The sequence below is a fragment of the Kryptolebias marmoratus genome, linkage group LG5 (genome assembly GCF_001649575.2).
Source record: "Kryptolebias marmoratus isolate JLee-2015 linkage group LG5, ASM164957v2, whole genome shotgun sequence".
Taxonomy (NCBI): Eukaryota; Metazoa; Chordata; class Actinopteri; order Cyprinodontiformes; family Rivulidae; genus Kryptolebias; species Kryptolebias marmoratus.
This window is the reverse complement of record NC_051434.1, coordinates 22,088,025-22,114,298: the sequence shown is the minus strand read 5'-3', so window position 1 is coordinate 22,114,298 and position 26,274 is coordinate 22,088,025. Positions and strand designations below refer to the sequence as shown.

Sequence of the window (26,274 nt, the reverse complement as noted above, 5' to 3'; positions counted from 1 at the left end):
GGGTGTATGTGGGGTGGTGATGGTGGTGGTGGGGGAGTCGGGGAGGGGATTGGCAGTTGATGCTGCTGAGGCTCTGCTATTCAACACACTCATTATTAGAAGGCAAATGATGAGAAGGACGTGGAGCAAGTGTGAGGAGGAGATGAGGGGCTGATGTGTGTGTGTGGGGGGCTCAGTGATGGTAAATATAAGAGCTGATGATGTGACTTTACAGGACAGGGTTTTCCACTGTGCAGAGAAGAGGCAGGACTGATGAGCTGTGTTGGGGAGAGAACTGCAGTTCTTTCTGTCAGGCAGCCATTTTGTGCTTTTCTCAGTGCTGCCTAACATGGAACTGATGAACATTCTTCATCATCTCTCAACGTTCACAAGACTTAAAGGCACACTTATGGGCTGAAAATGTATTAAATCACTTTGAGCTCCTGGTAAAATGTCCTCAGAAGCAGTTGTTGTTTGTGAATCCTGAAAACGGCAGACAGTCTTCAGTGTTTCTGTGTTCTTCTCCTGAGTGTGCCGTCTCTGAGTCATCTGCTCGCCTCGCCGCCGTCCTAATGTATTCCATTTGCAGATTACTTCACTGAATCAATCAAGCCTGACCAGAGCCATTAGTATGCTGGGCTGGAAATTTTTTTCCCTCTCTTTTGGAAAGTGCAAAGTGCAGAGAGTGGGAGCAGAGGGGCTGAGATAATGGAACGTATGTGGAATGTGTGACCCTGGTCTGTAGTGTAACTGGGTCTGGTGGTGGTGGAGGGGAGGGGGCAGAGTTCACCTCACAGTCACAGACTTTCCCTGACCCCCCTCTCCTGTCATTCCCAGACCGCCAAGCTGGCACACTTCCTCCTTCTCAGGCCTCCAAATGCTCAACAAAATATACAGTTTGCTCCACGAGGAGGAAAAAAGAAAAAAAAAACAAAAACTGGCTGCATCTCCAGGGCTGCCATGGTTACTGTGATCCACGTGGTTTACACATTGGAGCCAACACACACATACACACCCCCAACTCCCCCGCTCCCTTCTCTGTCTGTCTCTGTGTCTGTCGGCGGCCTCCCTGCGAGCCTGGCAGGGTCACGGTGCAGTCAGCTACTACAAAAGAAGAAGCCTGTCATTGTTACCGGAAACACACACACCACTTTAATTACACACACACAGACTCATTTGTGCTCCAGAGGCCTGAATGACACACAAATTCAGAGTGAACAATCTACCAAAATGTAATTCTTTTGTTTTCCAATGTCATGATGTTTATGTTTCTCTGCCGAAGAACTCATGAGTTCAAACATCACTCAGCACTCATTCATCAGGATTCTGATATCTGAGGCCTTGTCCACACAGAAACATTTATTTTTTTCTCAATTTTTTTTAAAATTTGTAGTTTCTAAAAACATTCTTGTAAACATGGCATCACTTCTAGAAACACAGAAAATGACCCAAAACGTTGCAGTAACAATGCCAGGCCTGTATATGGCGCTGTGACGCTGCCACAAAAATACACCTGAAACAGGAATCAAGATGTGGAGAGTGCACATAAAGCTTAAACATCAGGTAGAATGCATATATCAACCATAGACTGCATACTTTACTATGAACTGTACTGAACTGTAAACACAAGAAGTATAAAACAAGGATTGTGAATACAGGAGCAAGAACCGATTCCTTTTAATGGACTGACAACAAAGTGCAACTTCTACTTTGTGTCACATTAAACTACAAGACCACAAAGTGCAGGACAGTGATGACTGGTAGTTAAGTCAGTCCAAATATGTGGACATAATGGACACTTTTCAGGCGCACTATCTAGTGAGGGATGGCTGGAGGAAAAGGTTTTACTCACTATGTTCAAAGCCAATTAAGGTCAGTTCTTTATAGGCAAGTGTTGGTCTTTTAAACCTGTTCTTATTTCTCACGTTTTTAAACGTATACTAGATGTATGGTGTAGTTTTATTTGCAACCTTTGTTTCATGTATTGTTAACAATCCAACAAAGTGATAAAACGTTTTAGGCCTCAGATTTTTTGTCTAATAAAAAGGGATTTTTTTGCTCTGCTTCATTTAAGACGATATTGTTTATCAGCATTAAGAATACAAATTATTGATGTGGCTGAGAAACTTGTTTCTGTAACACAAATACAAGCACGTAATTTGTCATTTTTTTGGTTTATTTAGGTTACTCTATGACATTATAGTTTTCAAAAGGTTGTGTTTAAGCTGTTCACACCCAAAAACACAACAGCGGCATTTCAAGATTTTCTCCCTCCGTGCCTCCTAAAACGCTGTTGCTGTGTGGATGCTGGGCTGAAACAATGAAAAACTTATGTATTCACAAAAAAAAAAACGATCCTAGATGGACTGGACCTGATGTTGTTTAAATAAAACTAAGTGTCCTCTTTCCTCCCAGCTCAGCCACTGAATGAGACGATTCTACTGAACATAAGAGATACATCATCATCAAGTAACTGGAAGTCACTTTGAGTAATTTTACCACTCAGAAATTAGAAAACTTTTCTGCAAGTGCAGCTGCCACCTCAACTTGCCGCCCACTGCCCCACCTTCTGCACCCATATGTGAAGACCACTGAGGGGGGTCAAGAGAAAGGCAGCTCCAACCCCCCGGTCGAGGTTTGTAGGGCTGAGCACAACCATAAGGGGGCACTCCCATCCCACTATGAGGGAAGAAGTGGAGAAAGGAGAAGAAGCAAGGCAGCCCCCCACCCTGCCTCGAACAGCAGCAGCAGCAGCCATTACAGGCTTCCACACACAGCACAGGATCAGGATTAGGATGGTGAGCTGAGAGCACCTATAGGTGAGCATGCACCTCTGTTCTAGTCAAAGACCTGTAAGACCAATCAGATATCTCAAAAACAAGTCAGACTTTACACTGAAGACGTCACAGAGCTGCGGCTGAGACAAACAGAACTACATCTTCAGATGAGATAGCTCCAAGTCCCAAGAGATCACCATCACTCTGCTTCTATATCAGCAGCAGCCACGTGGGGTAGGTGGGGGGGATATCAACTTCAACCACAACCCAGAGGACAAAAACCTAAACCAGGAGCATGTAGAGAGGGACAAAAACTGTAACGGATCACTGCCATTCTGCTTTTATATTCTTATCTGATGCATGCTGGCAAAATAACAAAAAAAAATCAAACTCTGGTGTTTTTAAAAGGCTCCACATTTAACTAATTGAGCTTCTCTCTGGGGGGAACAAAAAGAAAAGAGAAACTCTTTAGCAGTCTGCCACTGAGTAGCTGAGGAAGAGGAGGCTAGGGGTGGGCTGATTGCTGTGAATAATGTGGAGATGATGTGTCTGTGTCGGGAGGGCGGAGGGGGCTTTTGTGGAGATCACAATAGTAGCAGGGGGGTCCCAGGGCAGAACACAGATGCCCAAGTGAGGCAGGCAGCTGCCCAGCCCAAGGTGAGGGGTGCTGGGATACACAGGACCAAGGGGTGAGGGGAGTGGGAGGTGGGGGGAGGCTCCAGACCCCTACAGCCAGTCTGCCTGCTTTTCTGGAGAGCCCCTCCCCTCTCAGTCTCACACAAACACACACAAGGTCTCAGCATGTTCAGGGGGTGCTGCAGAAGTAAATGACAACATGAGTGATTTAACCAGGGAGAGGAGAAAATAATGTATATAATATGGTGTTATTTCTCAGAGAGAGAGAGAGAGAAAGAGAGTTAATTTTACTGTGAGGCTGCTCTCATCCATCCAGGCTCAGCAGCTTTTTTATTTTATTCTGTGAGAGCAGGAGAAAGCAGAGGACAGACAGTGCTGCAGTCAGCCACAGTCTTTGTGCTGCAAAACTAGCTCAGCCCAGCAGAAATGGAGGCAGAAGGGGAGGGGCACGAGTGTGTGTGAATGTGAGAGAGAGTGAGCAGAGAGGGAGATTGCTCTGTGTGTGTGCACAAGAGCAGAGCAGGGTTTTTACCGGCTGAAAAACAATCCACTGAAGCGAATGCAAAACAACACACTCCGTCAGCAGATTGGATTTTCTCAAGCACATTAATTAAAAATCATATAGAGGAAAGAAAAAAAGGGGGGGAGACAGAAAGAGGGAGAGAAACAGACGAGCCAGGAAGAGAGGAGGGGTGAGGAGCGAGAGCCGCCCTGGAATCTGAATGAGACACGTCCACACAGGAAGCAAGGGCCCCAGAATAGCAACAGGAAGCTGGCCCCGGACTCTGAATACCGTCAGCGTCAGAGCCTTCGCAAAACAAGGCTGCGCTGCACAACGTTATGAAAGCTGATTTACTGAGAGAGCAGAGAGAACGGGGGGTGCAGGCAAGGGGGGAGAAAAAAATGAAAATGTAGACTGAGAGAGAAACGAGAGGGAAACTGGAGAGGAGTGGAGAAATATTGGTATATTAAACATAGAAAGAAAGAGACATGCTGCACAAAAAGAAAACAGCAAAATATAGGGAGGGGGCTGGGCTGGGAAGGGAAGAAGTGTGTGTGGGGGGTGGAGTGGGCCGGCCTTGTCAGGCTGATTGCTCCACAGCTATGTCGCAAAAACAAGCTTAGCTGCCGCAGAAGAGCAGAGCTGGGCTGGGCTGAGCAGGGAACGAAGATGGAGGGGTACAGGATGGAAGAGTTGATCAAAAAAAAAGGGAAGAGCTTTTGGTTTCACATCAGTAGTTTTGGTAAATACAATTAACGGTCATTAGGGGAGCGGGCCTGTTGTTGTGATGTGGGTGGTCTTTTAGCTTTACAGTTACACAGAATCAGACTGGATCCATGAGTGGGTCTGGTTCAAACAGGCAGAAAGGCAAATTTCAAGGGAAAACGGAACAGAACAAAAACACAAATCCATCCATCCATCTTCTTCCGCTTATCCGAGGTCGGGTCGCGGGGGTAGCAGCCTAACCAGGGAAACCCAGACTTCCCTTTCCCCAGCCACTTGGGCCAGAGCAGTCATTCCCAAAGATTTTCTTTGGGAATGACTGCTCTATACCATCAGCGAGGCAGACTTTTGAATAGTGTGCTGATAATAGGCCCTTCTCCTCTTTGGTACAAGGGACATGATGTCCATGGTATCCAAAATAAATTTCAAATTTCAATTCGTGTGACCACAGAACACTTTTCCACTTTGCCTTAGTCCATTTAAATGATCTTTGGCTCAGCGAAGCTGTTTCTAAATAGTGTTCATATGTGATTACTTCTTTGTATGATGGAGCTTTAACCATCATCTGTGGATGGAACAGTGAACTGTGTTTACAGACGATGATCAGTAGAAGTGTTCCTGAGCCCATGCAGTGATGTCCAGAACAGAATCACACCTCATTTTTTAATGCAGTGGCCCCTGAGGGCCCGAAGATCACAGACATCCAACACTGACTTTCAGCCTCTTCCTTCTAGCTCAGAAATCTCTCCAGATTCCTGAATTTTTTGATAATATTATGAGCTGTAGATGATGGGATTTTCAAAGTCTGTTAGAAATGCTCTTCTTATACCCAGTCCTCTTACTAACTTGTTGCCATCCATCCATCCATCCATCCATCCATCCATCCATCTTCTTCCGCTTATCCGGGGTCGGGTCGCGGGGATAGCAGCCTAAGCAGGGAGACCCAGACTTCCCTCTCCCCAGCCACTTGGGCCAGCTCCTCCGGGGGAATCCCAAGGCGTTCCCAGGCCAGCTGAGAAACATAGTCCCTCCAGCGTGTCCTGGGTCTTCCTCTGAGCCTCCTCTGATTACTGGAGCTCCACTGATTACTTCAGAATTTGCCGTCAACATTTCATGTCAGATAAGACGGACAGTGGCTCCTTAAAATCGGCTTCAAGGAAAATAGCTCAGAAGACAAGCTATATCAGAAAACCTTGGTTGTTTAATCCTGTTGGATTGAACAGGACTAAACTTGAAAACAACTGTCATTTGGTAGATAATGCGTCTCTTTCAAAAGGTGTAAAAACTCAAAACTAAAGCTGATTGATGTTAAGGAACAAAATCAAGTATCAAGTCAACAGCCTGAAAAGCAGGAATATAAAGTCCTATTCTACATCACTTATAGAACTGCAATAAATGTGCAGTCTACTTTGTACATCATTGTTTATAGTTTTTAAAGCAAACAAAAAAGTTAGCAATAAGCAGAACTTCAAAGGGTGATTACACATCTTAAATGTGAGTGTAAGAGGAAGCAAAGAAACAGAAAGCAGGAGGAAAGAAAAAACAACTCGGGCGTGAGAGTGTGACCAACATGTGACCTTCCTCTTCAGTCTGAAGCACTTTCAGGCACGTCAGAAAAAAGGAGCACTACAAGTGGTGGGCGGTTCTGAGTGGGATTAACCCCACAGTGGAGAAAGGGTGTACAAAAGACCAGGGAGAGGACAAGCAGGAGGTTCAAAAAAAAAAAAAGTATGGTGGGAGGGAGGGGACAAAAACAACAGTGGTCTGGTAGTCAGCCCCTTCCTGTGGTTTGACAACAAGAGGAAATGTCACATTCAGGGAGAATAAAAACCTGCGGGTGACAGCGAGACACCGACCTGTTCTGAGACTGTTGAAGCCCTGACAGATGGGGAGAGTTCAGCAAGGTTAAAGCTCCAAACTTCCTATGACAATCCTTCACAATTTATATTGTTAAAATGTCATACTTTGCCCAGCACTGAAAACACCCCAGTGTTTAGTCAGTTTTGGGCCATTTGTATATTGAAGTTCAAAGATTTACTGTAAATTTATAGTAAACTTGTAGATGTCCACACTAAAAAAAAAACCTTTACAAAGATGGACAGCAGAGTATAACACTTTTGAAGGGGAAGGGAAGGAGATGATTTTTATTTAGTTTTTTTCCTTATTTAATTGGCCCTAATTAAAGGGTTTAGGTCTTCTTCAAAAGAAGAACATGATGTTCATTTTGTAAAACTGTGTTACAGGTTTTAGAGTAGGGGTGGAACAGCTCATAAAATCATGGTTTGGTTTGGTTTCAGGGTCACTGTTTTTGGTTAGTTGACTGCTTATTTTGAACAGTTTTTGTTTTGTAAACACTCCAAAAATGTAATGCCACAATAATAGATAACGCAGCATTTACACTTGTTAAAATCCCAGTTATTCTCATGAATGTGCCATGTAGTCCTGTAAAAACTGGAGGAATGAAGCAGTTTGGCATCATTGTGACTTTATTTAAAGCCGAGAGTGACTGATGTGCAGTAAATAGGGAGACATTAGTTATTTCAAAATGTTTTTCTTTTTTTGAAAAAAAAGAGAAAAGAAAAAATTAAAACTGTAGGCCTAAAAAAAATAACTGCTTTTGTTACTTCTTTCCACCACTTAACTGTCTTCATTTCTTTTGGTTCAGAGGTACCAGCCACACCTGGCTGCGGTGTGGCTGCTCTCCTGGCTGATGTCGTCTTTTGAAGTGGCTAAAAAGGTTTGCTGTGTTGCCATCTGATGGGTGACCCTCATCTGAGCAAACATTGGAAACAACTGTTGTTTGTGTTGTCTTTTTTTTTTTTAGGGAAAAGCTGTGTAACAGAGGTGGACTTCTAGGGTTTTTCCTACTAATGCTAGTCTCAATGCTAGACCAGAGCTGGTGCTAAAGCTGGTTCTAAGGATAGGCATTTTAAGGAAAAACACTCTTAAAATTTGTACGTAATTATACCATTTTTCTTTGATTATTCCACCTTGCTGTTTCTCCAGGGCAGGCATTAAGCAGACTAGACAATAGTGGGATTTGGCTGAGGAAAAACCTGATATGTCAGTGCAAAGTATAGAACAAGAGAATGTGTCCTAAAGATGATTCTATGATCTCTCTGCTTCAGCTGTTCATCAATACATTGTAAATCTTCACCATCTGCTGCTGCACTCTGCCTCCTCAAAGCTTTTTGCACCAAACTGAAAAATACATCCATGTCCCAAACAGAGACCGTTCAGACTTTTTTCAGAAACCGCTCCATTCCTAATTTAGGGTAAAAACAAGAACAATGTATGCTTTATGGGTGGACTAATGCCAGACCAACAAACTGCTGATAGATGATCTAGAATTCCACTCAGTGGTCTTTTTATTAGGTACATCTTGCTAGTACCGGGTTAGACCCCCCTTTGTCTTCAGAACTGCCTTAATTCTCTGTGACACAGACTCAACAAGATGCTGGAAATATTCCTCAGAGATGGTCAGACCAGGCAATGTTTTATTTTACAATCTTCTATTATCTCTGTTTGGTGAGTTTGTGTGAATTGTAGCCTCAGTTTCCTGTTTTTAGCTGACAGGAATGGCACCCAGAGGGTCTTCTGTAGCTCATCTGCTTCAAGGCTGGAAGTGTTAGGTGCAATGTGAACGTCATTGTGTTCAGAGATAGTATTTTGCAGACCTTTGTTTGTAATGAGTGGTCATTTGATATCCTGTTGCCTTTCTATCATCTGTCCATTCTAACTCTGATCTCTGACATCAATCATGCATTTTCATCCACAAAACTGTCACTCACCACAAATTTTTACTTATGTATTTTAGAGCCTTCTTTGTAAATCCTACAGATGGTTATGAGTAAGTATGATCCCAGTAGATCAGCAGTTCCTGAAATACTCAGACCAGCCAGTCTGGCACCAACAACCACACAACATTTAAATCATTTAAATCATTTTTCTTTCCCCATTCTGATGCCCAGTTTGAATTTCAGCAAGTCATTTTCACCACATCTAGATGCCTAAATGCACTGAGTTGCTGCCATGTGATTGTCTGATTAGCTATTTGGGTTAACAAGCAATTAAACAGGTGGACCTAATAAAGCAGCCGGTCAGGATATACAGCTGATCAGATTTCAGATTTTTGAAATTCCATTTTCTTTTTTGTAAATAGAAAATATATGAATATATAAATAAAACAAATGCTTTTCCATACTATATTTTCTTCTTTCCATACCGATCAAGACCTGGAAACCAAAAAACAAATTCAATATTTTAAAGAAATGTTATGTTAAAGAACTTTTGCTGTGATTTGGTGCTACATAAACTGAACCCTATATAAAGTAAAGGTGAATCACAAAAACTTCCTTTTGTTCTGGTATCTTTAAAACATGTCTGTGAGGTGGCCCTGAAATCTTCCTGAGGAACCACAGAGACACTAACCAGCTCTGCAGCTCTCTGCTAAAGAGTAAAACTAGTAGAGAGCTTTTAATCAGCAACTATGGTTACTCATTATAGAGTAAGTCAATAGTGTGAGTCATTCAAGAGCACAAAAATGTCCTTTTTTCTCTTAACACTGAATTCACTTCCTTTCCTAGAAATGGCATCAGTGTTTGTAGGTCACACAGAAATTCTAAGAGCACGAGGACTGCTCTGCTGAGCTGTTTTGGTTTAATTTGAGCTGAAACTGTAAGAATGTTAAGAGACTGCTACTCGCAGTGTTGTAAATGCTCATCAGGTAAACTGTACATGTGTCCTTGGGGTAAAAAAAACAAACCGGGAACCAGTCCAGCCTGCTCAGCTCGTTCCACCACTGCTGCTGGTTTTATTTATACTCCCCCCTCCCTCCTCATCTCCTCCTGCACAGCACCTCTCTGTTGCCGACTGTTGCTTTGCTACCAGCACCTTCCAGCACTCACCTTTATTCCCACCTGAGCTGCAGCTGAGCAGATTCCCCTGTGATCTGGGTCAAGTGATGTCTGGTTTATAGTCAGGACTGGGTTGAGACTGAAACACAAATCTGAAGCAGAATCTCCATGATTTACTGCAGTCTCACCAAAACATCAAGTTCCCCTTTAAGTCAAAACTCTACCTGTCCTGCTGAGAGAATCTGAATCTAAAAGACATACAGGAATGTACAGAAGTTTTGATTTTTTTTGTATTAGCTTTCTTCCAACAGTTTAAAGTGATCTTGAGCAACAGTTATTCAGGCTTTCTTAAAAAAATAAAATGCAACAAATCTTTTTGCTGCTTTTAACAACAGTACAGTCCATGTACCTGTTTTTGTAGGAATTTTTTTCTTCTAAAGCCAAATGAAAATAGCCTAAACAATAAAAAAAGACCTACAATTAAAGAATAACCATTTTTTGGGCTACACATAACACTAAACTTAACAATGAGCCTATTTTCACTCATATTTTTTATTTTTTTATTTTTCCGAACAAGTGTTGTTCACATTTCTTTAGCTGCTTTTATGAAAACAAAAAATGAAAATAACTATCCAGTTTAAGGAACTTTGTGCTTTAGGAGCTCTGTGTTAGCACTCATACAGTAGCCAGTTTCCAGGTGGAACAGACATCCCAGATGAAGATGAAGTGAAGGCACCTGTAGGAATGAACTCAGCTGTTTAGACTGGGCTGTCAGGCAGTACGGTCTAATCTGCACACAGATGTGGTCGCTCTGCAGGGACAGCCGGGGGGTGGAAGAGGAGGACGAGGGAGAAAAAGGATTGCTTTATGTCCAACTTAGCAAGATTAATGGCTCTCTCAGCCAATCACACAGCACTAATAGGGAATCCCTGAGAAGTGAAGTGGACAAAAAAAACTAAAGAAGCAAATAAAAAGAGTCAGCTCGGCCAATGGCTGAGCCCACAGAGAGATGTGGAAATAAATAAGAGAAATAAATAAAAGAGCAGGGAAACACATCCTGAGGGCATCCCCTAACAGCATACATACCTCTGCCCTCTCCATATCTCCAACCAATCACTCACAGTATTTCAGTTTATTTGTTTGCAGTCCCTCAGTCCCCCCCCCCACCGACTCTCATTCCCTCTCATTAATGATCTCATTTCTCACTCTCCTTCCCTGAGGCCCAGAATGAGGTTAGCTCCACGGTCTGACCTATAAACACTGCCATGGAAACGGCATTGTGTTACAGCCAGGCACCACTTTGTCACCAACCAACATCAGACACCAAAACTCACAACCAGCAACCCTTTTCCTGACACAAATACTTCTACTCACGCTGATTTTGTTTTGGGTTTTTTTCCCACATATCTGCAGAAACCTGCAGTTTGTCTGCAGCTCCTCAATGAAGGATTCAGGTGCTGGCTCTGAATGGGTGCTAAAGCCAGTCTCTTTTGGTTGTCCACAAGATGGAAAGGGCTCATGTCTAGATTAAAATGTGTTGACACAAAGCCTTTCAGTGAAATTAAAAGATCTTTTCCTACAATCTGCCACTCTTTCTCTTTATATATTAAAGACCTAGCATTCCTTGAAGAAATGCGTATCGACCACTGCCTAATGCAATAAACCAAGATGTAACGCTCAGAGTATGTGTTGTAAATGACTCTCTGTGACTACCACGCCAACTTTCAACTCAATATCTATAAATGTGACTGAGTTACAGCCATTTTTGAGTTGGCTTTTATCGATTGGCTCTGACAGTCATCTTGAACTGGGGTGACATTAAACTTTAGTCAGTAGAGGTACATCTTTTGATCACTTTCTGAAAGTTACTTTCAAATCCATCCAGTGGCTCGTCACATTCTGCCAACAGACAAACAAGGTTTACACCAACAGTTAATGCTGAAATTTTAAGAAAAAGTCTCACACAATGAGTAGAACTTGGATTATGTGTTGTGACTCACTCTTTGCTACTACCACACCAAATTTTAGCTCAATATCTTCAAAACTGATTGAATTATAGCCATTTTAATCATTTCTAAAGGTTAGTTGGCTGTGGCGACCATCTTGAATTGGGCTAGCTCCAAGCGTTAATCTGTTTCAGTTTCTGAGAGTTTCATTAAAATCCATCCAGTGAGATATTTTGCTAACAGGGATACAATGACTCCAAACAGTTAATGGCAACATTTTAAACAAAGATCTTACACAATCTGTTATGTAGTGAGCTACAAAAATATTAAAGACCAAAAAAAAAAAAAAAAACTGGGAAAAAGTTTTGATAGTGTTACCTTTACGACTCGAGCATCTCTCTGCTCGACATAAATCAGTAAACAAAAAGGATTTATTGATTGCAAAGTGAACTCCAGAAGATTAAGTAGTCCCTCACTGGACACAGGTCACAACAAAAAGTCTGTTGAACGTTTAAAACCAAGATCCTGAGTTCGCTCCAAGCTCCATGAACTGTACCATCCACTAAAACATTTCAGCTCATCCTGGTTAAAACATGTCAGACACAGTTTGTGGTCAGCGTGACTTATCAGATCAGAAACCACTGGGAGTGTGTAAGATGTATGGAGGAGGTCTGGAGGATGAAAACTTTAAAGTAAAAGATGGCTCACCGGCAGGCTGGATGGCCGTCCCTGCATGCTGTCCTCCTGAGAGCTCTTGTTGGGCTGGTTGGAGGGAGGAGCGCTGGACTGAGAGCTGAACGAGTCCTGGGACAGTTCCTGATCAGAAAAAAAACCCAGATCACAGGATTACGAGTGAGTGTCATATTCAATTTTTGATTCAGCATTCACACTACTATTTTCCTGTTTGTAGTTTTTTTTCGTACATGTTTGAAATCAAACTACTTCCAAATACTTTGTTCCATTTTAATCATTCATATATTAAAACATTCAACTTGATCAGGAATAGTGTCTTATGAATTTTGGTTTTAGCAACTTTTAAAAATATTGACTTTGACTGGAAATAAAATTCCCCACAGAAATGCACTGAGATCTCATTTTGCTACTTTAAGCTTGTGGCTGCGTTCAGCTTTTGTTTTAACCTTTCAGCTAGCGTTTTGCTTCTTTTAACAACCCCTCTGAATCTTTTAGCTTTAGGCTACTTTCCTGCTCTGTTTAGCTTTTGGCTACCTTAATTTTTTTTCCCCTTTTAGCCACCATTCTGCTCCTTTTACAGGAGCTCATTTTCTCCTTTTAGCCTCTGTTCTACTTGTTTTAAATTTAACAACTCAGTTTGAGCTTTATCAAGATCATTCATCACTCAATATTTGCATTGTAGTTTCACAGAATATGTAAAAATTTCCAGTGGAACTCTGAAGTGCGACACCCGGACTGTGTATGGAGTCCAAACACCAGAGAAATGACCAAGAACTAAAGGCGGCATTGAGTGCAAAGGTACTCAATGCTGCTTACTCCAGCTCCTATGAATGAATGAATGAATGAATGAAACAAAGAAACAAAAAAAGAAAAAAACAAACAAACAAAAAAGAAAGAAAGAAAGAGGAGGGGATATCACCTTTTCTTGCAATTTTTTTTTAAACAATTTTTAGTCACCAACTAGTCACCCCCAGTGAGATATCACCTTATATTTTACCCTCTGGAGTTACAAGAGGAGAACCTGACCATTCTGTATCAAAGATGTTTAAGTGTTTCTTTGACTTAACTTTTGGTCCCGCTGAGTTTGGGAATAGATGTTCCCACACTTAACAAGACCAAAAACGAAGTCAAAGAAACACTGATGAAAGTGGTCAGATAGCTCTCTAACGTGATGCATAGACATCCACTGGCAAAGAATCTTATGTCTCTGTACTCAACATTTTGACTACTTTTGTTCATTTTGTTTCCAAAATCTTGTTTGAATGAAAGCTTCTTCTCAATTTCCTTGTGTGAGTGTCAGAAACTCGCAGACTTGTCACCTGAGTTTTGAACATATTCAAAAAACTTCAACACCAGATTTTGTCTCAAAATAGTCATAGAGTAGTCGTGGGCATCCCAAACCTACCTTGAATCCTTCTTGTAATTCTGGAGTTGTAGTTTTTATTTGCTACAGTATGAAAACTTGTATTTCTAATGTCACACGGTATACATTGTTTGCATTTGCAAATTTAAATGTGCATTAAGTGTTTGTGACAGTTTAATTATGTTTTATTAGGACTTCCGGTTATGGCGTCTCAGTGAAAAGGTGCATGTGCATATGACTCGCTACTAAATCCTCTAAATTAATCAGTAAGACAGACCAATATTCGCAATTTCGCCTGTTTTGCTAACAGGAGGACGTTTACTAGGGATCATGCCACCGAAAAATGCCAAACCTGGCCAACAATCGACTAAAACGGCTCCACAAGAGAATGCGGCTAATGTAGCTCATGCTAACATGGCGGTGCCAGTTAACTTGGATGAAGCTCAAGAAGCGCCGACCAACCGTGATATTCTCAGAGCAATCAGCTTGCTGAAGGATATAAATAAACAATCTGCTGATATGCTAAAAGCAATTAAGGAAATCAAAGGGGATATACAATTGCTCACTGAAAGAATTGGAGAAACAGAAGGGCGAATTTTGCAAGCAGAGGACGATGTTACTTCCCTTCAAAGCAGAGTCAAATCACTGGAGAAAACAGTGGAGGTGCTTTGTGACAAAGTTGCGGAGCAAGAGGACAGGAGCAGGCGCTCCAACCTAAGACTGGTCGGGCTGCCTGAAAAATCTTTGGAGACATGGCTCCGAGGGACACTAGGTGAGGACTTCACCTCGTCCTGCTTCGTGAAGACAGCTCACAGGATCGGGCCCCTTAGCTCCAAACCTGCGGCTCCAAGGGTTGTTTCAATGAAGAGAAACGACTCTGAAAGCCGCGAGGAAAATGAAGGAGGTACAATATGAGAACCACCCCGTCACCCTTTTCCCTGACTTCTTGGCCGAGACTCGCAAGCTGCAGAGGCTCTTTGATGGAGTGAAAATCCAGCTTCGTGCCCTTAAAGTCCGGTATGGCATTCTGTATCCAGCCCATTTGATCATCACACACAATGACAAACGCCGGATCGTCAAGTCCAAGGAAGAGGCAGAGAAATATATTGATGGAATAAGCTCGCAGGACAACTCCAAGACTTAGTTTGTCGTTTGAGCAGTGTATATAAAAGGAACAATTATTCGTGGAAAAAATTGTAAGTTGACAACAATTTTTTTTTTTTGTAACTCAGTTTTTTCTAAATGTTTTGTTTCTGTATGTGGAAGCATGAACACTACTGTCAATATTTCTTTATTATACCTTTGTAATGTTAGCAAATCTTGTCTTAATTATTGATATTTTGGTCAAAGGATTTTTTGTTCTTGCCAGCCAACCTATACATGACCATCGTTATGCGTGCAGATTTTTACGTTACCCACTTGGTGGCTGCAACGTTTCATATAACCCAAGTTCAAAGTTCAGAAGGGGTTAACACCACATTTCGTTTGGGGAATTATGTGGAGATTTGGGATGTAGGGCTCACTCTGGATACTGTATTTTTTGTGGACTTTACATGACTTGAATGTGAGAATAAGAAAGGGCCAATGTATTTTATTTGTTTACATCTCCAATTATACAATTTATGTCTGATTGTCCTGTAATTAATATATCTAGTTGGAATGTTAGAGGTCTGAACAAAATGGTCAAGCTTAAACAAGTGATGGGCAGGATCAAACAGATGAAAACTACAATATGCTTCTTGCAAGAGACACATTTGATTGAAAAGGATGTGAATAAAATTAGATCTAGGTGGCCTGGTCAGGTATTCTCTAGTTTTACAACTCATGCCAGGAGAGTCATAATACTGATTCACAAATCTATTCGATTTGAACTAAAAAATAAATACCGTGACCCGTCAGGGAGATTTATCATTGTTAGTGGGACAATAATCTCTACATTGGTAAACTTTGTATGTCTATATGGGGATGATCCTGCCTTTTACCAAAATTTGTTTTTAACCATGTCAGCTTACAACGGTCCCTTTATAATCGGTGGAGATTTCAATTGTTTTAAATCCTGCAATAGACTGTTCAAATAGTTCTGTTATGTCCCACCAGCAAGCCAGGGAAACTATCAAGAAATATATGAAAGATTTGAATTTAGTGGAGGTTTGGAGAGAACTTTTTCCAAATAAAACAGAGTACTCTTGCTTTTCAAGCACCTTTAAGACTTATTCGCAAATAGACTTTTTTCTGGTCTCCTCCAGTCTATTATCTATGGTTCAAAAATGTTGGAATGAACCTATTCTACTCTCTGATCACGCCCCGGTTATTTTATCAATAAAATTACCAAATTATTGCCGGTCTTCAATCCCATTCCGATTTCAAGCTAAATGGTTTAGGTCCGAAGGGCTTGAGGAATTTCTTGAAGAGAAAATAACTGAGTATTTCAATTTTAATACAAACCAAACCTGTGCATCAATAAAATGGGAAGCATTTAAAGCCTATATAAGGGGGGAAATAATAAGTTATACTAGGCATAAATCAAGACTGCATTTGAATAAACTACAAAACATTGAAAAACAAATCAAAGGATTGCAGGAACAGATGTATTACTGCAATGACACTGACAAATATAGGAGACTTCTTTTACTAAAATCAGAATATAATGAGCTCACTACCAACAAAATAGCAACTAATCTAATGTGGTTAAAACAATCATATTATGATCAGGGTGAGAAGGCAGGAAAAATCTTAGCTTGGAGGCTTAAAAAGTTACAGACAAATCAGGCCATAAATTTAATTAAATTAATTAATGGTGAGAATCTGGTGGATCCAATAAGTATAAATGATGCATTTGCAGAATATTATGAAAACTTATATAAAATGGCTCTAAGCCACATGAATTCTGGTAAAGCCCCCGGCCCTGATGACCTACCAATTGAACTTTACAAGAAATTTCCAGATAAATTACTGCCCCCTCTACTCGACGCGTTCAATGAATCTTATGAAAAAGGCATTCTGCCCCCATCATTACGTTTGGTAACTATTTCTCTTCTGTTAAAGCCAGGTAAACCCCCAATAGAAATGGGTTCATATAGACCCATTTCTCTAATGTCCTGTGACACAAAAATTTTATGCAAAGCTTTGGTTCGAAGGATTGAAACGTATATTCCTAATTTAATCTTGAATGACCAAAACGGATTTGTTATTGGGCGCCAGGCCTTTCACAATACCCGCCGATTACTTAATATATTATATGCAAAACGGTTTGCTTTGGATCCCGCCTTTCTGTCATTAGATGCTAAAAAAGCTTTTGACAGGATCGAATGGAGTTACCTCTTTAATACCCTTAAGAGATTTGGCCTTGGAGAAAAATATTTAAAATGGATTCAGTTACTATAAACTGAGCCAGTAGCTAAAGCTGTAACAAACAATCAACTTTCAAGATGCATAAACCTCTGCAGATCGACGCAACAGGGATGCCCGCTGTCCCCCCTTCTTTTCTTGTTTGCCGTTGAGCCGTTTGCCATGACAATACGTAAATCCCCTGAGATCACCGGCATTCGAATTGTGGATGTAGAGCACCGGTTGTCTCTTTTTGCAGATGACATTGTTTTGTTTTTAGCTGATCTGGAAGAGTCTGTTCAGGCTATTGATAAAATTCTGAAGGAATCTGGAGAATTCTCAGGATATAAAGTTAACCAAAAGAAAAGCTCCTTATTATTGCTGAACAGAAACAACCCTCCAATACAAACACAATTCACATGTACCTATGAGGGCTTTACCTACCTAAGAATTAAGATTGACCCAGATATAGAGAAAATAGTTTCTATAAATTACGATCCTTTAGTGCAGAGAATATTAGATTCCCTAGAAAGATGGAATGAGATGCCAATCTCAATGATAGGTCATATTAACATTGTTAAAATGTCCATTCTCCCAAAGTTCTTATACCTTTTCCAGTCCATTCCTTTACACATTCAAGCTTCCTTCTTTTCTTCTATGGATAAAGCCTTTACCAAATTTATATGGAACAATAAACGCCCCAGATTGCGACTCTCTCTTCTTTATCTGCCCTACGATCGAGGTGGGCTTAGAGTGCCGAACATTAAGCTGTACTATTGTGCAGCGCAGCTTTATGTTGCTACTTGTTATTTTTCCACCGGTGAAAATAACAACTCATTAACATTACCTTTGACATCCTATCTTTACTCAGCTGAACTTAAACATCTATTAAAAAACACCAAAAATCCTTTTCTCAAAAATACAATATCAGTTTGGCATCACTCTCATATGGTCTTAGATGAGGTGTCCAAGATCTCATGTCAGTCACCTATTTGGGGAAACAATAGATTCAAACCAGGAAGAGCAGACAGAGGGTTTAGAATATGGCTGAATAAAGGCTTAAATAAAATAGGGGACCTTTATAGTGAAGGAGTGTTAATGTCCTTTGGACAACTGGTAAACAAATACAGTCTGCCCCTAAAGCACTTTTTCAAGTATTTACAGATTAGAAGCTTTGTTACTGCCTCATTGAAATCTACATCTGAACCTTCACTCTCTACCATAGAGAATATAGCCATTCACCATAATCAGAGTAGAGGCCTACTTTCCAAATTTTATAATATTTTACTTTTAGCTTCAAAAGAAAACAGTCTTGCATATTTACAAGCTTGGAAAGCTGATCTGCAAACCGAAGTCCCTGAGAATGAATGGAATAACTCATGTCTATTGGCACAAACGCAAACTATTAACACAAGGTTTAGGCTATTACAATACAAATGGTTATTTAGAACTTATATCACTCCTGTAAGACTTCACCATTTCAATTCAAATATTCCTGACATTTGTGTTAAATGTAATGTAGATAAGGGTACTCTTTTCCATTGTATGTGGCAATGTATAGAGCTTCAAACTTTCTGGAAGGAGGTTATCATGTCCATTTCCCATTTGATCGAGCAGGATGTTCCAATGGACAGTAAATTTTGCTTACTGCACATTTTTCCAGATGGATTTAAAGAAAGAAGAAAGAAGCTTGTGAGTTTTTGCCTTTTACAGGCTAAACATTTGATTGCTCTGAAGTGGAGGAACACGGAAAGATCAAAGATAAATGAATGGATCAAACTATTGAGCAACAACCTGGCAATGGAAAAACCTACATATATAACAAAAGGAAAGCTTGAAGACTTTAAAGATATTTGGTTTCCCTTCCTACATCTTGTCAAACACTGTAACATGCAGAGTTAATGTTTCTTTTCTTTTTGTGTAGATAGAGTGAGCCCTTTGGTTTTTTTTGGGGGGGAGGGGTGGGTGGGGTTTCACTGTATGTTGATTGTTTTCTATTTTGTTGTTTTCGTGTGTTTGTATAGTAGAAAATTCTAATCAAAAATATTTGGGAAAAAAAAAATGTTTTATTACTTTTTAAATGTGGGGCATTTTGATACAAGACATCTGGAAAAACATGGCAAATTTATCAAAATTTTTTAAAGAAAATATTAGGAAAAAAGTTTGGCCTTTGATCAAGCTTTTAATTTTCACCCCTATGTGAAAATGAGTTTGACCCCCCTGAGTTGAAAGGTCACACAGCTTCAATGAGACGTTAGAAAGTCCTGTGAAGTTGAAGCTCCGTTCTAAGGTCTGAAGAGACTTAGGAGAAATCCAACAGGAGACATCACATCGTGCTCTAACTCTGCAGCAGTGTAATGTAGGAATGTTAAACTCCACAGATGGGTCACCTCATAGGTCAAAGATGATGCTTGTTGATTTGAAGGTTCATGGGATCAGGTTGGGTTCTGGGCTGCCACCTCTCCTGGATCATCTTGGGCCCCTCATTTAAATGTGGGGCCAGTGTCCCCCTTGTCACACCCCCCACCGGTGGTTGGTGCCTCTGCCTGCCGGTGCGTGGGTGGCTCTTGTCTGGGGCTAGGTGCCCTGGGTATCTGCTGGCTCACCCTGGTGGCTGCTTGCTGGGGCCTGGGTGCCCGGGCTCGGTCGGGCCACGGCTGGGGGGTGGTGCGCACTTGGGGCTCGGGTTTCTCTGTCCATGGCCGGATCTGCTCTGGTGTAGAGGGTTGCCGGCGGGGCCTGTGGGCTCGTCGTTGTGGCCCCCTGGGGCTTCTGCATTGTGGCTGCCGGGGGTCGCCTGGAGCTTGCCTCTGCTGCCCTCTTGGGTGGGGTCCGGTTGTCCCTGCAGGGGGCCGGGGCTCCGGGCTTGAGGGGCCGATGTGTGTCTGTGCCTCCGCTCTTCCTTGTGTCGTCCTCATGTCCTGGGGGGTGGAACTGGGTCCCCACACTCAGTACCAAATATTCCTAAGGAGAAACCTTGTAGATATATATAGATACACGTACATACATAGCTAGATTCAGGTGTCTGTCAGATATACTTTTAGTTGGGCTGCGGTTGTCACTAAATACCCTCTTGTATTACCTGGCTTTGTGTACTGTCCATTGAAGTTATAATTATCATCATATACTGCATATGCTTTTTGTTGTTGTGGATTCTTTGTTTTGTTTTCTCTTTCCGCTGGTCCTGTGGCAGAGATCAAGGGTGTTAACTTGTTTTTTCTCTATGGTTTTTCTCTTCAAACCTTTTTCTCCATCTCTTTTCCCCATTCTCTTTCTTCTTTCTCATCTTTGTGTCCATTACAATTGAAATAAACCCAAAGCAATTTCTAAAAAAAAAAAAGAAAAAGAGGTTCATGGGGTCAAAGGTCAAGGTCACAGGTAACAGCTTTGTACAACTTGTCTCTGCTCCTACACGTGACTCTTTGTTACCCCTGCTAAAAAAGTTCTGTTTTCAGTTATTTGTCTGTCTGCTGGCAAAGAACAGGTAAAAACTAATGAACATATTTGGATGAAATGTTCAGGAAATGTTGGGGTTGTCACAAAAAACAATGGATTCAATTTAGGTGCTGAACCAGATTAAGATCCGGATTGCACTTTTCTTTAGTCACGCTGTGACCTTGGCGGAGGTTTGCGCTCTCTGAGTGCTTCTAGTATGCACTGCAACCTGTGCTCATTCTGACTCATTTTGCCAACATAGGTTACATTTATTCTATATTTGAAGTTTTCTTTAAAATAATTTCTTATTTATTTGTTTGTTTATTGGGAGGGGGGGGGCTTAAATGAATCACACTTCATCAGTGTGAGCAAGCTGCACAAGCAAACTGCTTTGTGAATGTGCCTACAGGTTTCTGAAACGTGATCAGGAAATTTTTTTGTGGCACAGCAGATATGACACCTGTTCCACAGGTGGAGCACCACAGTCAAACTCCCCATTGGCCAGTCCCCGCAGCAAGTCATGCCAGCAAAAGATGAGCACTTGGCGCCAGAACCAAAATTTTACTCTGTGCTCGCCTCATCTGATAGGTGAAAAAAACAGAAAAGAGAAGCTATATTTCACCTCGGTCAATTGAGCAATAACAGGTTTATGATGAACTCCACCCTCACCTCATGAGGGCTGAGCAATGAACTCAATTAAAAGGTTCAATTTAGAGTTTTACTCCAAAAAAATTACAGCTATGCTTGTTTATTATAAATACATCATTTTTATACACGTTTTTTTTCCACCCGCTCCCCCAAAACCGCTACCTTTTATCTACCTCACCGCGCAAGGGTGCGTGCGTCAACAGTGACACAATCACGCTGTCCCCGCCCCTGCGTGAAGGTCCCACTCGATGTCACGTCGTGCACCTTTTATAACTTTTATAACGCTCCATTCAACCATCTGCTCTCTTTTTACCGTGTTTCCACTGGTTACGTAGTGTAATGCCCCTCGTCTTTTTGGAGAATACTGCACCAATGTAAGTGCCAAGTATAAACACCTCTACCGCGCGCTCAGGTCCGCGCGCTGTTCACAGAGCCCTGCAGGACTAATGAGCCCTGAGGCCGAGCCTCCTTCAGCTACCTGGAGTTAGCAGGTTGTCAGAGCCATAGTAATAAATATGGAACGAGCCGGTTTAACCAAAAATGGTTAGTTGAGCTGAAATTCAGCAAGTGGCTTTACAAGACTGAATATGGTAAGCATGTTTTGTGCTTAGTGAAAATATTATCCTTGTTTAACAGTAAAATGATGCTATTAAACTCAGCATTAGATATGCACAGTACAGCAGCTGTCTGTTTTTCAGAGTTGTCTGTTCTTATTCCTTGGCCTGGAAGTGAGACGTGTGTTGGTGCTTTGTTTGCACTTTTTCATTTAGGTTAATTTAATTTATTTGTAAATGTGACTTAAATTAGGATTTAAATGAGGTGTAATCAGTTAGTATTTATTTTAATTGTATTTTTGTTTAAAAAAGTATTTCAAAAGTGCCTTTTTGTAAAACTGTAGTTGTGTAAATATGTATATATGGCACAAATATCTTACAATATCAAATAATAAATAGCCATATTTTCAACTTTCTGTCAACTTTAATAATTTTTTCAGAATTCAGTGAGACCTATAGTCTTTGCCTATTTTCTCACATTTTATTTTTTTTTACAATTTTCTGTTTCCAACATTGGCAGCTCAGTGACACACCACCTTTGGGTTTGTTCTGAATGAGTTCACAGTGTCCTGTGTGGGTCGTACCTGTGGGGGAGGAGGAAATCTCTGATATGGTGACTGCTGCTGCAGTGGTGGTTGTTGTTGTTGCTGCAGGGGGGGTGTCTGGGAGTACGGTGACTGTTGACTTTGTTGGCCGTGACCAGGGGGCTGCTGGGCTTGGGGAGGTGGACCTCCTGATTGTTGCTGTTGTTGCTGGGGGGGTCCTTGCTGCTGCTGCTGTTGTGGGGTTTGCTGCTGTGGTGGCTGCCCCCCTCCAGGTGCCTGTGGGTACCCAGGTTGGCCCTGAGGACCCTGTTGACTTTGAGGACCAGGACCCTGCTGCTGCTGCTGCTGCTGCTGCTGTTGAGGCTGCTGCTGCTGGGGGGGTACATAAGGTGGCTGTCCTGGCTGAGACTGTGGGGGCTGGCTGTAGGGAGGCTGGCTCGGAGCAGAGCTGTGGGGACCTTGGGACTGTTGGTAAGGGGTCCCCGGCTGCCCGTGTTGGCCAGGAGGTTGAGTAGGGTGGCCCTGCTGAGGGTAGGGAGTACCAGAGCTGCCTTGGGGCTGGCCAGGATATGAAGGCTGCTGCTGGCCAGGGTGAGTTGGGGGACCATGCTGACCATAGTAACCCTGGTTCTGCTGGCTGTAGCCTCCCGGACCCTGCTGTCCATAAGCAGACATCTACACAGACACAAAATAAAGATTTGGGGTCACAGAAAAGGTCACACAGAGCCAATTGAAAGTATACTGACCTTGTTTAAAGCTTAAGTTTAAATAAGCTGCAGCTTTTCTAGTCTTTATTTTAATTTGTAATCTGTGTTCTGATAGCCTCAACTTATCTCTGACATGAAGAGAAGAAAAGTGTACTTTCTTCATCTAGAGGCTGTGGTGTTTATTAAAATCTGCAATATTACACAGATATTACACATCTAAGAACCAAGTTTGACAAATCCACCAAAACCCGGACACAGCTTAACTGTTTATCAATACTCGTTGGTGACCTGGATAGAGGTTTTATTTTTGCATAGTCACGAAAGGTGGGGGTTATAATCTATTTTTAAATGTATCACATACAATGAAGCATGATTGATTTTTAAATCTCAAAAATCTATTTTGTTAACAATAATTTGTGAGTAGTTGTTGCATAATGCTGTTCTTCCTGTAGTAGAAACACATTGCAGTAAAGTTGTGTGTTTTCACGTCTTTTGAATATTTTTTTTACTAAACCTAACCAACTAACAGGTGAAGTTATCAGAATGTGAGTGTTTTTAGTAATGACTTTAAAACATTGGATTTTTGTATAAATATCCCGTGATACACACAATGCTAATCGTATTAGCTTTTAGATTTTCAATGATAAGTTAGCATCTACGCTATCTGCTGGTCAGCAGTCTGTTGTGTTGTTTGACATATGTGCACTCTTTATTGGGCATAAAAAAATAGATATCAGTATTTTTTATGTAAAATAAGTTAGACATTGCAATTTGTATATCTTTTCTGTCTGTATTTTAGTTTCCATGTTTTGGATAAACATGAGTTTACCAGCTGGTTCCTGGTCTTTAGTCATAAACGGATAATCACAGATAATAAAAATGTGACAATAATTGTTTCATAATCACATCACAGCGCTCAGAATTATGATCAAATTGTGAGGTGCTTAATTGTCACTTGTATGATCAACATAAAAAAAAATCTTTCAGCTATTCAGGAGGTCTTAAAAAGTGGATGATTGAAAAGTGGATGACTGCAGAGGATTTATATTGGCTGAGGTTCAATACATGTGAACTGTGAGTGTGTGCGTTTTTGAACACTGCTCCAACATGCCTTTTAAAAAAACCTTTTAGTTTACTTTTTAGTAAAAGTAAACTAAACTTCTTAGTAAACTTCTTAGTTCATTTTACTAACACTTTGGTATTAGGAAAATTTTAAATCTTCAGTTGAGTCTTGATGATTTTTATTTAAAGACCCCCCTGCTCTATACCACCGTGATGATAGCAACCATCCAAAAACTTTAATAGATTTATATTCACCAAAACATGCATTGTTTCAAAAGGTCCCTTATTCAACCCAGAAGTGTTGTATTTTATTTACTTTTATAATTGAAACCATCCCATTCTGGCTGATGGAGCTGCTGCAGGCAGAAAAAAAACTAACAAAAAGGCATCAAATTAAAGGCCTGGGTCTTTAAACTTAATATCCAGAGCTGCATTTGTTCTGTAGAGCAGTTGTATTGAATGTAGAAGTGTGATTTAGTGTTTACTTGTCAAAATTATTCAAATAAGATAGATAGTTTAACTTGATTATTGTTCGGTCTAAACATGCTCTTCTCACAGCAATTCCGTTACATGTCTGTCTCTTTATGCAAACACACAACGTTTAAGCTAAAAGTGCTCTGCCTTTAAAAAAAACTGTGTTCATCATACCTAAGGTTTTTCTATAGATTTAATTTGTAAAACCACTCACTAACATTAGCCTTATTTAAACCGGTGTTACAGTGTCTTGCCTGAGAAATTATTCGATTTATTAATTTTCACTGTACATAAAAGGTAAAGACACCTGCTCTGCGTCTATGTTAACAACATAAGCTACACAAACTAGGGCTGCTGCATTCATTCAACATAGTCAATGACACTGATTAGGAAAAATCCATCAGCAAACTTTTGTGACTATCTTTTAATTTCCCAAATGTTTCAGCTAAAATAACATTTTTTTTGTCCATGTTGTAATATGTGTTCAAGTTCTGTCTCTCTCCTCCAGAGCTGAAGTTTTAAACTGTCATGGTGGACAAACAGCCTGCAATAGTGCAGATAATGTTACCAGCTAAACAAATAACACTCAAACACATTCATATATAATACATGCAATTAATGAATACAATTCATATACAAACTATGAAAAGCTCAGTCTAAAAGAACATTTGGCAAAGTTGGTCTTTTTTTACATTTTAAATGTGTTTGTTTTTCTTCTCTTTGAGGCAAAGCCACATGACTAAATTCCTGCAGAAGTGTTTCTCTCCACAGTTTGCTGCAGTTCTTACAATAATAACCAACACCATGTTGAATATTCAGGCTTTTTATTTCTAAATATAGAAATAATCAGAGGTTTACTAAACATGGCTTTGGTACTTTAGTTTGCAAATGTACATTATATTTTGTGTTACACTGTAAATGCCGAAGTTGACTGTTAGAAATAAAATTAAGTGAAATAAAATTGTGGATTGTGTTTTTGAAGGAAAAAAAGTGGTTCGGATTAAGTGATAAATTAGTTGACAGGTTAGTTAAAATAAAAACAGTTGATAGTGTCAGCCCTAACACAAACTAAATCAAAAATGCTGAAAATCCGTACTGTATTGCTTTAATTTACTGGAAAATAAACTGCATGTGGACTTCATCTCATTGACGTACAATAAGAGCCTTTTTATATTCTTCTGGTGTTCTCTGCCTTTAAACGCAGTGTTTTCATTTCATTTCGCTCAGAAAGCTTGGAAGGAGAAAGCTCTGACCTTGTGAGAAAACACTCATGTTTAAACAAAAAAACAAAATATGTGGAGGCACATCTCTTTATTTTTTGGGAAGGAGAAGAAGGATGGAGGGGAGGGAGAGGTGGGGTGGGGGACTCTCAACTCCTCAAGAATTCAAAGAAAACATGGGACAGTAATAAAGAATTTAAAACAGCATCAAGTGGCTCCATTGTATGTGTGTGACAGAGGCAGGGAGGCTGTTTTCTTCTCCGCAGGGCACTTATCGAGTTCATGGTCAGACATCAGACAAGCCACTATGAGATAATCACAGCGCACAATGGGCACAAGACCACCGGCAGCGGGCGTGGAAGAAAAGTCTCCACTCGACGGGATTCCCTGTGTGCATTTCTCTGTTCAGACGCACCGCCTGGCTTACACAGTTCAAACAGGGATTTTATTTTCACTCCGAAACAGGAGCATCTGCAGACAGGATGTTTACAGTTTTCAGCTGTCGGAAGGTGCAGCCCGCGGAGCCCGTCCACACACATGAAATTTCTCCATCTTTTCTTCTAAATCGTGAAACTCAATCCGACTGAGACAACATTGCATTTGTCTTTGTACAAGTTTTTTTCTGTTGCTCGTCTTCAGGTGAAAACAAAGGTCGACTTCCTTAAAGTGTGGATTAAATGCGCTGGTTTTTAAATGATGCAGTGATGTTCTGGGATCCAGTTGTTTTAGGGTAATGCAGACCCTAAAAGTTAATCAGCTATAGATGAACATCCAGTGATTACTTCTGAGACTTTCATTAAATTTGGTCAAGTGGTTCATGTGATGTT

At 40.8% G+C, this 26,274-nt stretch overlaps 2 protein-coding genes across 3 annotated transcripts in view; one reads left to right on the top strand and one right to left on the bottom strand.

The window, feature by feature from the left end:
• LOC112451524 (histone H3-like) overlaps positions 1-26,274 on the top strand; it is a 269,127-nt gene that overhangs the window by 192,566 nt on the left and 50,287 nt on the right. The window lies entirely within an intron of this gene.
• Positions 1-26,274, bottom strand: part of arid1ab (AT rich interactive domain 1Ab (SWI-like)) — an 86,753-nt gene that overhangs the window by 25,574 nt on the left and 34,905 nt on the right. For both annotated transcript variants that reach the window (XM_037975849.1, XM_017437989.3), the window contains 2 exons: positions 22,024-22,659; positions 12,128-12,235 (listed from right to left, as the gene is read on the bottom strand). In XM_037975849.1, the coding sequence (XP_037831777.1) occupies positions 12,128-12,235; positions 22,024-22,659 (744 nt within the window). The remainder of the gene's footprint in view (positions 1-12,127; positions 12,236-22,023; positions 22,660-26,274) is intronic.